The sequence below is a fragment of the Panthera pardus genome, unplaced genomic scaffold (genome assembly GCF_024362965.1).
Source record: "Panthera pardus isolate Hobbes unplaced genomic scaffold, ASM2436296v1 HiC_scaffold_26, whole genome shotgun sequence".
In the NCBI taxonomy this organism is placed as follows: domain Eukaryota; kingdom Metazoa; phylum Chordata; class Mammalia; order Carnivora; family Felidae; genus Panthera; species Panthera pardus.
In genome coordinates this window covers 3,078,091-3,095,709 of record NW_026526832.1, presented here as the reverse complement: position 1 = coordinate 3,095,709, position 17,619 = coordinate 3,078,091, and the positions used below count along the sequence as shown (strand labels likewise).

Here is a 17,619-nt window from a genome sequence, read left to right as displayed (position 1 = left end):
TTAGGCAGTTTTCTTCTGTTCAATTAGCATTAAATTAAACTAAAGGAGAAAGGCTCATTATCCTTCCTTGCAGCTTTATCTCTTTATTTGTTTGGGGGAAGGTTTAGAAGAAGTCCCTCTGCCTTCCTTAAACGGAAAAATACCTCTGCCCTGGCCCTGCCAGGGAGTGGATGGCTCTCTCACCAAACCCAAGGACAATTTGCATCTGAGCTAGTGGAGAAGGGGCCTCTCTCATCTTCTGGGCCTGTTGCTGATTAAAAACAAAGTAAAAATAAATGGTGTCCTTTTATTTCTTTCCTTCTTTTAGTCCCATTTATTCTAATGAGTGCTTCTAGAATTAAAATAAGTAGCGAGAACAAAATCAAGCCAACATAAGGGACGGTGACATCGTCTTATTTCTAGCAGCGACAGAAGGACAGGGGTCTGGCGCAGCAAGGTAAATTCGAGGTCCAAGAGCACCCACTCCTACCGGAGCCTGAAAGGTCAGGGGAAGGTCGGGCTGCGGGCGGGGGAGATGGAATCGGGAACCGAGCGGAAGGGGCCGGGACCAGGCTGGTACCGGTTGGGGCACTAGGCGCTGAGCGCTCGGCCTCGGAGACTGTCTTGATCCCGAGGCAGGGGCGATGTCCGGTATTGTACCCCGGTTTGGCTAATGACTGAGGGGCTAAAGCCTGGTTCCAGCCTCAGAAAGTGGTCAAGAAGCGCGCGGCGCCCGGGCGCGGCTGGGCAAGGGGTGCCAGGCAGCTCCGCTCGGTTCCCTGGCTTGCTGACCCCGCCGCTCCCGGAAAGGGCCGCGAGGTCTCGGCTCGGTGCCCCGAAAGCGGCCCTGCGCTCGCAGAGGGCGGCCGGGATGGCTGTGGCCCCGCTCTCCCAGGGGGACCAGGGTGGGGAGGCAGGGTACCGCCGACTCCGTCTCCCAACCCGGGGCAAACCAGGACGAGCAACCTTCCGGCGCCCTGCGGGGTTCCCCGCACCCCGTGTCGTGCAGCCTCGGCCCCGGGACCCGAGGCTGCGCGGCGAAGCTCGCGCTCTCGGCTAAATAGAGATCTCAGCCGCGCGCCGCGCCCGATCCGACCCTGCTTATTATAACAAATGTCCCGTTTGCCGAGCGGGACTTCATATTCGCCGAGAATTCATCTGAAATATTGATTTCCTCTCACTTCGCCGGCCCAAATCGATAGCGCTGCGCCCTGGCCCCATAAATCGCCTTCCCCGCGGCCGGCCCGGCTCCATCCATCACCGCGGGCCGGGCCGCGCCTCTGCCCGCCGTCCACACTTGCTGCGCGCCGGGGCGGCGGTGCCCACCGCGCCCGCCCGCCCGCCCCGATCCCGGGCCTCCGTCTCCGTACACACCTCCCCCCCTCCCCCGCACCCTCCAACCCGGGGCCTGGGTCAGGAGGCAGGGGAGAGCAGGCGCCGCGGCCGAGGACCCCGAGCGCTTTGGAAGGCCCTGGGCCGGGACGCCGCCGGAGAGGGGGTTCGGCCCCGCGGGCAGCCCAGTGCTCGCAGGCCGGACGCCCCGCGCGCGGCTCCCCGCCTGCCCCAGGGTCGGCCAGGAGGAGTCCGAGAGCAGCCGAGGGCACTCAGAGGCCCCCAGGCCCCTGACCGCGGGCTCCTTTCCCGCTGGCTTGAGGGGTGCGCGGGGCTCACGGTCCCGCCGGGGCAGCCACCGGCAAGAGCAGCGCACACCCGGAACAAGGGCTTAGAGGTCGGGGGCGGCGCGGGGCCTGAGAGCGCACAGGGTGTCCATTCTAATGGGCCGTGCAAGACGGGGGTGGGGCGCGAGGGACAGACACCCCTCTGACCCGCACGGAGAGCTCCTCACCGCTCCGTGTGGTCCGCAGAAACCAAGGCCTGGGGAGGGCGGCTCGCCGGGCCGAGGGGGACCTCGGGGCCTGAGAACGGCGCGATGGCCGCAGCGGAGAGCTAGGCCGGCGGCGCCCCCAGCTGCGTCCCCACGCAGGTGGGTCCCACGAGCCCGGAGCGTAAGCTCTCCAGCCCCACCGACCCGAGCGCACGCACGGACGCACGGCGACGCGGGGGCTCCGGGGTCCCGGCAACGCCGCGTCCTTACCGGATCTGATGGAGTTGTGAGGCATCGCCGGGGAGTCGCTCGCAGCCCGCCGAGGGCTCAGGGCTTCCTCACGCCGGTCCCCGCCGCGCCCGCCGCCACGCAGCTGCCCTGTACAGACCCAGGGGAAGGGGCGTAAGATTCGCTGTCCCCTGCTTATGCCTCCTCCCCAGGCCCTGTCCCTTAGGCTCTCATCATGTGGCAGGAGTCGGAGGATTTTTAGGCGAAGGGTGGCCCACCTCAGCCCGGCTACCTAACACACGTTTGCCCGGAGGATCAGGGATTGGGTGTTCGCCGGGGAAGCCCCAAACTCCAGCCTGGGTGCTCTCCTCCTCTGTGGCCTCGGCCTTATCCAGTTTAACTTAGGAGAGGAAAGGCTGCCAGCCTTCCTGGGACCCTCTCCCTTCTCGAATCACCGCTCTCCCCGTCAGCTTTCAGCCAACCCCTGGACAGCATACCTGGCCAGCCGGCCGCAGGCCCTCAACGCCTGGGTCCGCTCGCGAGGGTGCCCTGGGCCCTGCGTCTCTCCTCCTTCTGAAGTTTGTTCCCATCCACCCGGCATCGCCGCCCGGTTTTATCCCGCCAGGGCCCTGAGAGATGGGTCTGGAGAGGCTCGCAGGCCTCGGATTGGCTGGCTGGGTGCAGGGGGGTGCGGGAAGGGGAGGATTTTGCAAGGGGGACATGGCTGAGTGGACTCAGGAGTTAGAAACATTCGCCGGAGCTTCTGTTTCCAGCGGAGAGGGGAGAGGGAGGCAGCTGAGCCCGAACTCAGCGGGCCTGGAAATATTAGAGGAGTGGGGACATGGAGGCCTCAGAGCCTGACGATGAGGAGCTCTGGGTCCTCCTGGGGTCACTGACCGTCAGAGTGGGAGAAACAGTTTCTCTGTGATCCCCTGCAACCTTCCTCTCACCCCTGCTCCGCTGTAGGGAAGCAGCCTTTTCTTTCATAGATGGGGAACTGTTGTTTTTAAGCCTGTTTCTTAAGGTAGAAGCCTGCAAATAGGGCTGGAGATATGAGGGTCCCACCTTGTCACCACTGGTGTGGACTCCTTCCCTGAACAGCCCCTGAACCCATTCCCTCCATATCACGCAGCCGGGAACCACACCCTCACATTATGAGGCTAATGAAAATGGTCCCATAGCCTATTCAACAGGGATTCCCCTCCTGCCAAACACACATGGCCACCAGCCAGGCTTCCTTCTTGCTCCTTAAGGAGTTTGAACTTGGTAGAAGAGTTCAGAGGGCGGGCAGTGAGGGTCTAGGTCTCACTTCAACATGGGTGTCAGAAAGGGACAGGACTGAGCTGACCTCTGGCCTTGTCTGTGGGGATCAGCGGCCTTGGGAGTTGGGGGCCTGGGTGTAGATAGGAAGGGGTGTTTTGGTGGGGAATGAGCAGCCCTCTCTTTCTTCACAGGTTTTCTTTTCTGTCCAAGAGGCTGGGCCCAGGGAAGATTGTGTGGGCAGACAAATGTCTTGGCACATCTGTAGGCTGGGAGGGCAGGGCCTGGATGCTCCCCAGTTTCAGACCAGATGGCCAGACTCAGGAGCACAACTCCCTGGCCTGGAGGGACTGCTCTGGGACACAGAGGCCAGAGATGCCAGAGTGAGAGAGGAAGGAAGGGGCAGAGGAAGGGAGTTATTCACGGGGACGTGTGTGTGTGTGCATGCACAAGTGTATGTGTGCCTGTGTGTAAAAAACCACATGATTTTTGTTAATGAAAAAAAAAAATCTTTCATGTTAATCTGCTTCCTCCTCCCACCCAGACTTGCTCGATTTAGTAGAATTTAATCATTTTGTGAAAAGACGAAGAACACGCATGTCCCTAAATGAATCCTCCACATCTGTAAGTCAAGCTGTAAACAAAAACAACAGGTGCTTTATTGTCTTAAAGCTTTCTCCAAAATTGTTATTTAAAATTGCTCCGTGGTTTCCAAATGTCCAGATGCAGCACTTCTCTGGTCAGATCCCCTGGAGAGAGAAGACCAAGGAAGGGTGTTGGGATGGACGTGGAACTCAGCACGGGTCCCACTGATGACACTGTGGGCCAGTGGGCTATTCTAGTGCCCGCCCTGCTTCTGTAGGGAGCTGTGGGGCAGGGCAGTAGAGGCAAAGGCAGAGACTGTCTGCTCAAGCTTCTTCCCACCAAGGAGGCAGTGCTCCGGGTGAACCTAAAAAAGTTCTTACCTAAAAAAGTTCCACAGACCTCAGAAGGTCTTCCCAAGCCAAGGGGCTGATAGGTACTAATCAGGGAAACTCCTTCATCCATTCTTGCCAGTGCTTTGCTCCTGGTGGGCAAAACAAATCCTCCCTCCCCCCTGCCGCCCACTTTTTTTGGCAGAGGCTCTCAAAGGACAAAAACAGCAACTTATCAAAACATTCCTGTCTCCTTTGTGAGCTCATTTAAAAAATTCATTTAAATATGACAACTAAAGGTGCAAAAAAGCCATTCACATGCCTGGAGAGCGTGCTTCCCCAGACTGTAGGTGACCAGATGGCCAGGAGGAGACTCAGCAGAGAAGTTCTAGATCCAGCAAGCTATAAGAATGCAGTGAGCCCTGCTGAAGAGACAAACACAGGTGTCATGGTGCTATCTAATTAGCCAGAAATCAGTTCCGGGTTCCTTACTACTTTTGAATTTCCCTACCACCGAGGTCAAGAAAATGGTTATTAATCAGCACCGCAATTCAATCTCTTTATTCAATCTCTTTGACGGCAGTCTCCTTCTCTGCAAAATGAAGAGGTTGAAATAGGTATATATTTCAATATTTAAGTTGGATAGATTAAGATATATTAAATATATTATGTCTATTTAAATTAAAATATGTATTTTTAAAATCCATATCTATGATCATTTTAGTTATGCATAAAAACTTAAGCCTTCCTCTGATGTTACTTGACATTTCAAAAAAAAATTTAGCATCATGACCGAGAGACTCAGATCAATGGTACATTTAGAACACACTTTTTATTATTTTTTAAGTTTATTTATTTATCTTGAGAGAGAGAGAGAGAGAGAGAGCATGAGCAGGGGAGGGGCAGAGAGAGAGGGAGAGAGAGAGATTCCCAAGGCTCCCTGATGTCCGTGCAGAGCCTGAAGCAGGGCTCGACCCCACAAACCATGAGATCGTGACCTGAACTGAAATCAAGAGTCTGAGCCACCAGGTATCCCTAGAACACACTTTTTATTAAAAACATTTTTTTTCCAATGTTTGTTTGTTTTTGAGAGAGAGTGAGACAGAGCAGGGGAAGGGCAGGCAGAGAGGAAGACACAGAATCTGAAGCAGGCTCCAGGCTCCGTGCTGTCAGCACAGAGCCCAATGAGGGGCTCAAACGCATGAGCCGTGAGATCATGTTCCGAGCCAAAGTTGGATGCTTAACTGACTGAGCCACCCAGGTGCCCCCCACTTGTAATTTTTTTAAAAGTATATCTGCCTCGAGTTTGTTTGTTTGTTTATTTGTTTATTTTGAAAGAGAGAAAGAGTGCATGCACGGGAGAAGGGCAGAGAGAGTGGAAGAGAGAGAACCCCAAGCAGGCTCCGCACTGTCAGTATGGAGCCTGATGTGGGGCACGAACTAACGAACCATGTGATCATGACCTGAGCTGAAATCAAGAGTCAAACACTAGCCCACACTTTTTAAAACCAACACTTTCTTCTCCAGCTTCTCTTAGATTTGACACCCATTAGGTTTTCATGCTGAGATTATCAACTGGCAACCTGTGATTCAAACCCAGTTACAATTTTTTTTAACTCAGTGTTTTTCCAAGAAAATGTAATTAATTACCAACATGAAGATCGAAAGAATAGCTCTGGCTTGCCTTTAAAAATTGGACAGATCTGGCCATAGATCTGAGTGTTTCTTTGTGGGAATGAATGTTCTTTCAGGTTTAACGTTCAAAGAGTTTAATATCCATACCAGGTATAGCTGCCTAACTCCAAGGAGTATTCTGTGATTTTTTAAATATTCTAAGTTGATCTGCGGAGCCTTCCAAAGATGGTCTTTCTTTCCAGGATTCAGCTGACATTGGCAGAGCTGGTGGTAGGGTTTGCCAGGGATGAAACTGAGGATATTCCCTAGATGTGGGATTTCTGGTACTAAAACCAAACTGCCCTAAGCAAACCAGGATGAGTTGGCCATCATAGCTGACAGAATTGGGAAGAAGGGTGGTTTAGGGTTTTCATAAGCAGCTCACAGTTTGCACTGACTACTGGTGTGGCTGTGTAATCGCACACGTGGCATCCTATCACCTTCTTGGCCCCTTGAACTCCAGCATGGACCATGGGCCTTACCTCTTAATCCTAGGAGAGGGAGAGAACCTCCCTCTCTCCTCCCCCTGTCCCACTTTGACATGCAATCTCAGAAGTTTCTCTGTGCAGACCACCCAGAAGCCAGCCTTGAAGGAAACCCTCGTCCCCCCAAACCCTGAGTGCTTACCTGTCATACCCCCTTTCCCTACAAGGGAAACAATCCTGGGGATGAAAGTTCGTTCTTAGGGAAGAAAACAGCAGCTCTGTGCTAAGAGTTAGAAGGTAAGCAGTTTAGCCCTGGCTGTGTGAAATAGGACCATTTCTTTTCTCTGAGCCTCACTTGCTCCTTCCATAGGATGTGGGTGCAGGTGGGGAGTGAGGAGGTTAAGACCCGCCTCCCAGATTTGTTGCGAGGATAAACAGAATTATGAATGTGGAAACCCTTTGAAAGTTACAGCTCTGTACAAAAGTTAATTATTATTCGGCCACAAAGGCTGGGCAATACTTCCAAGGGTAGAAAGAAAACTTCTCTAAAACATTGCTGTAGAAGTCAGTCCCTTTAATCCCCTCCCCAAAGTACTGGGGAGTTTATCAAGCAGCCATGTGAACCACTGGGTGATGGGCAGGTGAGAGGGGGAGGAAAGGGCCAGTGAGCCTGCACTGGGGGTGCAGGGTGGGCTGTGGAAGGGGGGAGGGGGAAGGAAGAAGGGGAGAAGGGGGAAGAGGGGGCGAGGGAGGGTGTCTCTGAGGGGAGCTGGGCATAAGGGTGTCAGAGCAGAGCTCCCAGCCTTGCTAACTTCACCATTTCACAGAGGGCAGAAGTGTTAAGGGCACCTGCCACCTTTGCCCCACCCTCTCCCCTCACAGACTTGCCCAGTGGAGCCGCAGCCACCTGGGATTTCTACCCCGTCCCCACCTCAGGAAATGGCTGACAGCCTGCCCGGAGGCCTCCTCGTTGCCCAGCCAGAGAATCAATCATTAATTAGCCCGTGTGCCACCCCTCCCCCTCAGGCTTTCCAAACACAGAAATAGAAATACAGGTCCTGGCAGGTGAAAGGAAAGGCCCCGCTTGTGGAAGGCAGTTTGGAAAAAGCCACCAGTGGCATTTGTCCAGTTTGTTTTGGGCTGGAGATGCATCCTGGGCACGCATCTCTCAAGCTCTTTGCCTACCCCGCAGCCTTCGGTGGCTGTGTCTGGGGGGTCTGTAGGCCACCTGAGTAGGAAAGAGCCTCCTTGGGGAAGCAGAGAGGAGGGTGACAGGAGAAGACGGGAACAATAGATGGAGGGGATACCAGCTGTCAACTTTTTTCTAGTTTTAAGAGCTTTTTAAAAGTTACAAATAATAAACCAGGCCTTTTTGGCAACCCATTTTGCAGATGAGAAAACTGAGCCCCCGAGAAGGTAGGTAGCATGTCCAAGTTTACCCGGCTGGTAGGTGGCTGACTCGATGACCGAATAAGCACTCGTGATCCAGGCCCTGCCTTCAGTGTTGGAAATTCTGCTTACCCCATCCTAGTTGCTCCCTCTCCCGAGTGCCTATTCACCCACCAGTCAGGAAGGAAGGTTCTGGAACCCAAGGAGTGGCCAGAGTGAGGTCAGACCCTCATGGCCAGAAAACTTTCCTGTCCCAGGAGAGGAGAGCTGCTCACTCAGCAGGAATGCCCTCCTCTTGGCTAGGCCCCTGGTCCAGCCCAGAACAGCAAGAGTCAGGGCACAAGAATCTTCTCAGGCCTATGCCAGGGCCCTGGAGTGGTCTGTCTTCCTGACAGCTGTTTTTGGGGAGGCACCAAGGAAAAAACCCAGACTCAGGGCTCTTCATCAGACTCCAGGCTGGCTTTGTTCTCTGTGGCCTTGGAATGCCAGAGGTTCCTGTGGTTCACACAAACCACAGAACAGAGCATGGCCTCCCCTACCCCTCAGCAGTGCCCGGAGCCCTGATGAAAGGACCAGGAGACCCTGGTGGTTGGGGAGCAGGGTTGGGGGAGAGGTTGACGGATAGAGAGGATTCAGGAGATCTAATCTGTCCTTTGTCTCTACCCTTCACTACTGCCTCGCTCCCGGAAGGCTTCCCGCATGCTGAGCAGAGTGATCCTGGACACTTTGCCAGACTTTGGGCCTCCTCCGAACTCAGGACCTCTTGCATTCTTCTGGAGAGCCCCTGCCTTCCCTGCATTTGGAGGAGCAGCCTTGAGGGTTTACCACTTTGGAGCCCGAATTTTGTATCTGTGACTCAGTGCCCCAGCAATATGTCCATCCTGGCTGTTCTACGTCCCCCACGTGAGGGTGGACACAGCATCACCTTGAGGGAATGCTAAGCATGGCATTTCTTTCCGATAACAACTATTATTTACTATGTATTATTAAATACTAGGGACTGTTGAGTACCTTATAGACACCCAGTGAAGCCAAGTTTTGAGGCAACTGGGACATAGAGGTTGCTCTGGGTCACCTCATTGCCGAGCAGTAGAGCCAGGATCCGAACCGAGGCTCATCTAAGACCCGAGCCCGCATTCTCTCCACTGCCCCACGAGGTGTTTCCAGGGCACGGAGGGCCAGGGAGCCCCAGGGGAACAAATTAGAAGACAAACTAGAAAATGAGTCTCGTTTGTCAGTTTCAGGGGCCACCCGTGGCCGACTGGGAAGAAGCTTGACCCTTAGTAATGAGACCGAGGCTTCCTCGGCCCTCCGAGAGGCCAGGTAAAGGAAAGAATAAAAAACAAGGCAAAGGTTGGGGTCACCGTGCATTCCACCTCGCCCTCGCGAAATTCCCATGCACTTGGCAAAGCGCAGGCACAGAACTCATTTGTGGCAAGAATGAGTGAGTCGGATACATTTTTCTTTTTCTTTTGTCTTCAGCTTTATTGAGATATAACTCACAAATTAAATTGTAAGATATTTCAGGTGTACATCATGGTGAATATCTGTATACATCGTGAAAGGATCCCCACTATCTAGTTAATGAACACATCCATCACCTCACAGATCTCTCTCTCTCTCTCTTTCTTTGGTGAGAACGTTTTCCTAGCAAATGTTAACAATGTGTTCTCTCAGCAAGTGTTAATCATGACAGTCACAGTGTTTTACGTTAGATCCTCAGACCTTAAACCTATACACTTTGGTAAGCTTTGTTTAAATTTTTTCCCCTCATTTTTAGGCATGTCATCTAAGGTAGCATTTTCCTTTTGCTCGTCCTAAGCTCTTCTCCTCTGAACCTCATAGAGTATGCTGTGGTCTTGCTGCTTTCCCTGTCGTGTTACAGGCTTTGAGCATGTCTGCTCAAGAGACTTCATTTTTCCAAGTGGAATCACTTCCCTCAGGCTCACCGCAGAGTAGAGAGAGCCCGGAGCCCTGAGGAGGGATCTTTTTCCCGCTTGCACCATGACACTGCCCTCCACGATGCAGGGACAGTGTAGGTAAGAGTCAGGACCACAGAGCTGGCGGTCCGGCAGCCAAAGCTGGGATCCTGGCACATTCCTGCACTGGCTGTGTGACTTTCTCCCAATTGCCCGATCACATTTCTCTGAGCCGCAGTTTCTGAGTCTGAGAAGTGAGACGACTAAGGGTACTTCTCTTTTATTATATTGTGGTGATTAAGTCAGACAAAGTGCTTGGAACGCAACGGGTGCTCAGTAAGTATTAGTGACTGACAGTAAAACTAGCCATGGTAAAGCTTGTAGAGACCACGATTCGTAGACCTTGGGGAATGTCACTGTCTCCATACTCAACACCGGCAGACTCTGGAGGTTCTAAAGGTGGTAATGGAGTGAGGGGGCTGGGGAGAAAGAGGATGGAACATGGATGTTTTGTTTGTTTGTTGGTTTGTTTATTTATAGATTATACACATAACATATCATAAATAATTCAAACAGTCATGATAAATGTCTCCCTTCCTCCAGCCTTTAGCCTGAGGTAACCGCATTATCTATTTGATGTTTGTCCTTCCAGAACTTTGCTATTCATACCTATGTTTGTGGCCCGTAGAAAGTCTGACCTTTGTTTTAGGAGTGTGTGTTTCAGCATCCATAGTAGCATACTGGATGTAAATCTCACTCTGCAAGTTGCTTTTTTTTTTTTTTTTTTTTTTTGCTTAGCAATGTCTTGAACATCTTTGCATCTTAGGACATAGCTCTACCTTGTTCTTTTGAACTTCTCAATCACAGTCCAAAATATGGATATAATGCATATATAATATATGCATATATATTGCATATAAGTCTCCCCTTTTCCATGTATTTTTCTCTCTCACTTTTTTTCTCATTAAAATGTTCTGCAATGAACTCTTTGTGCACATGTGTGAATATTTTCCTGGTGAGACGGAAAATGAGAAACGGAATTGTGGGGCTCCTTTAAAATAGGCGGGATTCATTGGCTGTCCAGTAGTCTAGTCTGGCTTCTTTTTTCATTACTCTTGAATATGCCTTTAAAGATTGAAGGTAAGCAGGTTGGGCAGAGGAAGAAGTGAGGTACCTGTAAGGTTTCCTTATCCAAGGTCATGGTCATCCTCTAGACAATGACCAAGATGTACAGAAGTCAGGGTGGGTGTCGTGACTGGGGGATGCTCTTCATCCTGAGAACATTCCTGACTGCTCACAACTAATCGGGGAATGGAAAGAGGGTGTACCCCAGCCCCCTGGGATCCCAAGGCCACTTCCATAAATCAAACTGGGTGGCTGTGTTACGTTCCCTCCTTCAGAATTCAAGAGACAGCTGGCCCCTCATGCTTGAGACCCAGTGTCTCCATTCCAGAGCCTCAGGAGTTGTGAGCTCAGAATCAGAGAGCCCTGGGTCTGTGACACAGCCCTACTCTGAGCTATGTGAACTTGGAAAAGCCACTCACTCACTCTGATTCTCAGGTCTGTCATGCTTAGTATAAAAAAAAAACATATATATTCACGTCCTATCAATAGGGTGCTGTGAAAGTGGTTTGTAAACTGTTAAGAAATGGAGAAATGTGGAGGATAATGAACTTGAAGCAGTTATGGTGATGAATATAACACCAGGGTGACCTCACCAGGAGAGCCTTTCTCCTTCCTTCCCTCTCTCTCTCCTTCCCTCTCTTTCCATGAATTCAGTTGCACAGATATTTACTGAGCACCTACCAAGTCCTGGGCACCCTGCTAGGACCTGGGAACACAGTGGAAACTGTGCAAAACAAGAATCACATCCTCGTGGAATAAATAGGCAGGTTCTTGCAGGGAGGTGTGCTACGTGCCATGACAGAGCAGGAGTGGAGAGGGGAGGTGTGAGGAGCATAGAGCAGGGCACCTCGCAGAGTCTTAGCTGTTCAGAAGGGACCTCTCAGCAGATATTGGAAGAAAGAAATGCAACCAGCCAGGCAAACAGAGGAATGGGAGAAAGTGAAGATCAAATATTCTGGTATGGGCCAAAAAATAGTTCACAATGTGAAGAAGGTCCAGGAGGCACCAGGCACATTTAGGGACATTTCTCACTGTAGTGAGAAATCAAGTACAATTATAGTGTGTGTGTGTGTGTGTGTGTGTGTGTGTGTGTGTGTGTGTGTGCAGGTATGGTAGGGGCTGAGAGATGGGACTGGGACAGTGTACAGGGTCAGATCACTAATGTCCTTATAGACTTGTTAATGGAATTAGACTTTATTCTAAATGCAAGGCGAATGTCTGAAAGGATTTTAGCAGGGGAAAAGGAACGGCCAGACTTATGTTTTATTATTATTATTATTATTATTATTATTATATTTAAAGTTTAAAGTTTATTTATTCTGAGAGAGAGAGCAGGAGAGGGGCAGAAAGAGAGGGAGAGACGGAATCCTAAGCAGTGTCTGCACTGTCAGCACAGAGCCCGATGTGGGGCTCAAACTCCCGAACCGTGAGATCATGACCTGGACAGAAGTCAGATGCTTAACTGACTGAGCCACCCAGGTGCCCCTAGACTTATGTTTTAGAAAGTTCTTCCTTGCCGCAATGTGGACAATGGGTTGGAGGAAGCCACATGACAGGCTGGAAGAGGCTGTGTGACCATGGTTCTCTGAGTGGTGACAGAAGCAGTGGGGCTGGAGAGAAGCAATGTTGGGGATGGGGTAGTGGAAATATTGCCCTACTTAGCTGTTGACTCTTGATTTCATCCTTGTTCTGGTGGTGACAGGCTGCAGCCCCGTGAAGACCAGATTGAATGTAAGTGATAGTCCTGTCCTATCTTCCTATATCCCCCGGAGGGCTCAGACCTTGGGTCTCCCCCAGATTGTAGCCACTGCAGGTCAGTCTGGTTCTTCTCACCTCAAAACCTCAATGGTCAAGGGGAAGTTTCTGTCCGATGACAGATCCGACAAGAGAGGATAGAGATCTTGGTCCAGGACCCAGATTGTCATAGACCAGCTGATGGGATAGGGAGGAGGCATGTGCCTCAAGTTGCCCAAGGTTTATGGATTTCAAACCCTACCCCAACCTTGACACCAATAACACCCTTGGGGCTGAACAACAGACAAATGCTGAATGGGATGGAGGGGGTGAAAAGGTATGCAAAGGGTGTTTGCTTCTACACAGGGCAGTGAAAAAAGAGAATTGGCTGACAGGAAGTTAGGGTCCCAGGCTTGGGACTGAGTTACAGACCTTGGGGACGTCACTCAGCTTCTCGGACCTTGGTGTCCCCATCTTCATAAAGAAGGAGAGTGTGGGAGCTGGCACGTGTACTGGCTCCCAAGTAATAACATAGAGGAGTATTTCCTAGAGTGATTCCTCGAGCAAAAAACACTCTACACACTATCTCTAAACCCAAGTTTTCTCGTTTTCAATACAAAGTGCTTAAGGATAGCTTCTTGTTTAATCTCATTGGGTTGGTTCTTGGGAGCCACTGCGTGCGAAAGCACTTTGAAAACTCTTAAGCTGTAATAATACTATAGCCTGATATCACTCTTTATGGTGAACAAATGCTGTCATACCCATGATTTCGTTTAATACATTTGTCAGTACATACGTGTATTACTATTACTATGTGTATCTACTATATAATAACATGTAATGCTACATATAATATACATCAAATATATTTATAATATATCACTATATATAATAATACTATGTATCTCTATCTCTATCTCTATCTCTATCTCTATCTCTATCTCTATCTCTATTCCTATCTCTATCTATGCTGGCATGATTTCTAATATGTTCCAATGCATATTCAGTTGGACTCTCACTCAGAGAAAATGACAAAGCTCTGACAGTGGCCTCCCAAGTCCTCCTCCATCAGGGCATGTCACCTGTCACTTCCCTCATACATCTCCTCTCCTCGCTCCCTCTTTTATTCTGTTCCAGCCACAATGGCCTCTTGGCCTTCCTCAAATATGCCAGGCTTGCTCTCATCCCATTAGCCTGATGCTTGTCCCTCACCTCCAAGTCTTGGCCCAAATCACCTTCTCAGTGAATCCCTCTCCAGTCCCCCTTATTGCAACCCTCTCCCTGACTCTTTATCCCTGTTCCTCTGCTTTATTTCTCTCCACCACTGACATATTATATTTATCACTTATTTATTTGTTTGTCACCTGTTCTCTCCCTCCCCCGCCCCCTGTAACAGATAAGTGGCATGAGGGCAAGGAGTGCTCATCACTTTTGTTCCCCATGCCTGTTATAGTGCCTGGTACATAGGAGGGGCTCAGTAAACATTGGTGCTTGCGTGCGTGTTCGCTGGAATGAATGGTAGCAGCAAGGATAACACAATGACTTTATTGTGACCAAGTGGTGCTGGGCACTGGACACACAGCAGTTAACAAGACAAACACTGGGCCAAAGTCTCAGCCGTGTGTGCCCCCCATTGGTTCTTGGCAGCTGGCGGTAGAAGCAGAAACTCAGTAGCCCTTAACTTTTTACCTGGGAATGCCGCCTGCCTGCTGCTTTTTTGTTACAGGCAGCTGAGGATGCTCTGAGTACAATCCGGGTGGAAGTCGGGCTAAGGCCCTGGCCAGGGTCAATGAGAGGTGTACAGGGAGCAGCCTCCCCCAGACCCCAAGGGCAGTGGGAGACAGCTAGATCAGCCTCTTCCTCTCTGGCACTCAGCCCTGCCACCAAGGGCTCCAAATCTCTGGGCAAAGGTCACAGCACCTGATGCCCAGAGGACATGTGACCAGAGTGCTGCTGAGTCGGAACAAGCCACACAATCAGGTCATTGTGTTAAACGCGCAGGTCCCCTTGCCAAGACGCACCCCATTCCATCAATGCCAGGATTTTCTGGGGCCCTGATCTACAGGGACCCTAAACTGGGGAGGGTGTTGTCTCAAAGGTCTTAAGGAAAGGAGGGATCTCTTTGGGAGACCCATTGTCCCTGGTCTGTTCTGAGAGCCAGGAACAAGTGGGTAAGGGAGAAAGAAGCATTAAGCCCAGCCTGGCTCTGTGCCTCGCAAGGAGTGGCAGACACTGGCAAGATCGTTACTCTTTGACTCTCGGTGCACTTTGGCTTTAACCATTGTCTTCCAAATTTGCTTTGGGTGGTGAAGACTGCTGATCACTAACTTTGATATTTTAGAAATCCGAAGATTTTCCTTCTGTTATGACTGGGTCCAAGGATTCACAGGAAGTCCACTCTTGAAAGGAGATCTTCCTTCACAGAACCGGCAGGCCACTAGGCAAGGATTTGGGGCTACTGAACTCTGGGTGAATCTGCCAGACTAAGAGCATTGTGGGGTGGGCCTCTGGAGAACCAGATCAAGCTGTCAGAGAGTACATCCCCCCTTTTCCACTTTTAAGCTGAATGGCCTTGGGCAAACTACCTAACCTCTCTGAGACTTAGTTTCCTCATTTATAAAATGGGGGATAATGATGCTTGTCATATATGATTGTAGATGATCTTAAATGAAATGAGGTCTGTAAAATATTGACCTGCACAACAAGAATGCATTTGTTACTGTCCCTGGAGGAGTGAGGGGTCAGAGGAGGCTTTGCACCCTGTAGACGCTCAGGCAAAGCTTACTGGTAGGTTTCACTCCACAGACCATTCAGTGACTTTAAGAGAGTCCCACCCTGCGTGGGTTATTTACTTTTTTCATCATAGGTGACCCTAAGGAAGCTGGCATGATGCGGTAGCCTTCAGCTGGGTGGACACAGCAACCTTGACAGCAGCAACCACAGACAGGAGAATAAGGAATTTGCTTCTTACACTGCAAGATTCTTGAGCACCTGGTGTGTAGTGAGTAAAACAGAAGTGAATCTGCACTTGATCTGAGCCAGAAGACTGAGAAGTTATAAGAGGTGAATCTGAGTCAGGGAGCTTGCGGTCAACCAGGACCACCTTGGGTCCTAGTTACTCATGGGTTCAGAGATCCCAGTTCTCAGCACACCTTTCCACAAGAGAGAGGGAGAGGCAGTAAACAGCACTCGCCCTTCTCCATGTTACCGTGCAGGAAAGAGATTGGTCTAGAGGCTGGGATCTAGGTACCTGAGATGCCCTTGTCCATAAACCTGGCTCTTGGGGGCTAGTAGATGATTTTTGTGTTCTATATTTTATCTCTCCATAGTCATCCTCCAGGGCAACATCCACCCTCCCTGTCCCCCCACCCCCCGACATATGAAGGAAGGTCTGGGCAAGGGAAGAGGAGCATTACAATTATTAGAGGTTATTTTTTTTTGGCATATGTGTGTCCATTCTCCCACATCATTTGTTGAATAGACTTTATTCCCCCATTGAACTGCTTTTGCACTTTTGTCAAAAATCCACTGGACATATTTGTATGACTGCATTTCTGGACTCCTATGACCCATTAATCTATGTGTCTGTCCATCTGCCAATACTATAGATTATCTTCATTACAGTAGCTTTACAGTAATTCTTAAAATTGAGTGCTGTGAATCCTACAACTTTTTTCTTTATCCACAATTTATTTTGACTATTCAAGTTTTCTTTTCCTTGCCTTTCCATATAAATTCTTTTACTTTTAGTTTTCAAATTCATTTAATGGCAAGTGGTAATTAGCAAATTGGCAACGGTTATCCTGAAGTTACTACACTAGCTGTGTTGTTATTTCTTAGGCTTGATCAGATAACCTAGGATCAGACATGCCCCCTCATAAGATGAGTCAGAGTTGGTTGATCACCAGCACTTATCAAACCAGACCTAGACAAAGGACTAGGTCTGGGGACATGTCCCTGGTCTTAATATAGTGAATGATTAGCCTGGGAGGAGCATTACAATTATTGAGCACCTACTTGGTAAGCATCAACTACGTGGGGGATGCTGTCCAAGGTGCTGTCTGCTGCCATTCCCACCATTCTGGGTGCTCTTACTCCTAAAGAAAAGGGCCCTGAGACCTTGAATTTTGGAGCTGGATAGTCTTGGAGGCTTTGGTCTGCCACTTACTGGAGGACCTTAAGATGTGACTTAGCCTCTTTAGACCTCAGTTGCCTCCCCTGTGAGATGGGGATAATTAGAACGCCCACATTTTGAGTGTTGTTGATGATTAAATGAGATGAGATACGCAAAGCACATGGCACAGGGCTTGCTAAATGCTCTGAAGTTTTTAGGGATGATGATGATGATAAAATAGAGCTGGATCCGAAAACCTTCCCCAGATGTGATCCTTGGTCTTAGTGTTACCTGGAATTTCCAGCTGCGCAGCAGAGAGGTCTTGACTCTGGCAGTTCTGGGAGTACAACTCTATTTCTCACTTGCCTGGTCACTCGGTGTCATTTATTTCCTCCAGAATATTTCCATTCTGGGGTCTGAGAGTTGGGTCCCAGGGCGCTGGGCCAGCGGTGCAATGTCAGAGCTGTTCCAAAGGACAGAAAGGCCCCTTGCCTCCTCCAGGTGCCCTCCTCTGCATGGGGAGAAGCGGGGGGGGGGGGGGGGGGGCGCGATGAGGATGAGCCCCGCGTGGGCCGGGCTGGCTCTCTCCCAACCCACCCAGCGGTGGCCGACTTGCTCTAGTTACCTCCTCCCACCGGCTGGGTCTCCAGGTGCCTTCCTTTAATTAAAAGTCTTTAGCCTTCCGCGACACGGGCCTTCATTTGCATGGGATCCCTCCCTTTATGCAGCCTCGATATCAGAGCGAGCCAGGAGGTTAACGGAGCGTCGTCGCGCCTTGTCCCGGGACAGCCGGCTGAGCCCAGCGCCTAGTCCCCGCCAGGGCCCCCGGGGACTCCGCATGCCGCGGGGCGGGGACCTGCCAGGTTTGCAGCCGCTCTGCCGGCCCGCCTGGCTGGCCTGGCTCGAACCTGGCCGGAGCAGAGGCGTCCCGGCTCCGCTCCAGCGCCGGCGTGCCCTAGCCTCCCGCCTCCCCGCGTTTGCAGCCCGAGTGGCCCGCGGTCCTTGAAGCCTGGGCGAGGTCCTCTGCGTCTCT

The 17,619-nt window shown here is 50.8% G+C and overlaps 1 protein-coding gene and 1 pseudogene across 9 annotated transcripts in view; both read right to left on the bottom strand.

The window, feature by feature from the left end:
* Nucleotides 1–2,607, bottom strand: part of PAX8 (paired box 8) — a 58,346-nt gene extending 55,739 nt beyond the window's left edge. For all 9 annotated transcript variants that reach the window (XM_019444545.2, XM_053890937.1, XM_053890938.1 and 6 more), the window contains exons 1-2: nt 2,530–2,607; nt 2,075–2,182 (exon numbers count right to left, since the gene is read on the bottom strand). In XM_019444545.2, coding sequence (XP_019300090.1) covers nt 2,075–2,099 — 25 coding nt within the window. In that variant the 5' untranslated portion in view covers nt 2,100–2,182; nt 2,530–2,607. The remainder of the gene's footprint in view (nt 1–2,074; nt 2,183–2,529) is intronic.
* A 13,761-nt stretch (nt 2,608–16,368) lies between these two features.
* LOC128773729 (small nucleolar RNA SNORA72) lies at nt 16,369–16,474 on the bottom strand (annotated as a pseudogene).
* Between the last annotated feature and the right edge of the window lie 1,145 nt (nt 16,475–17,619).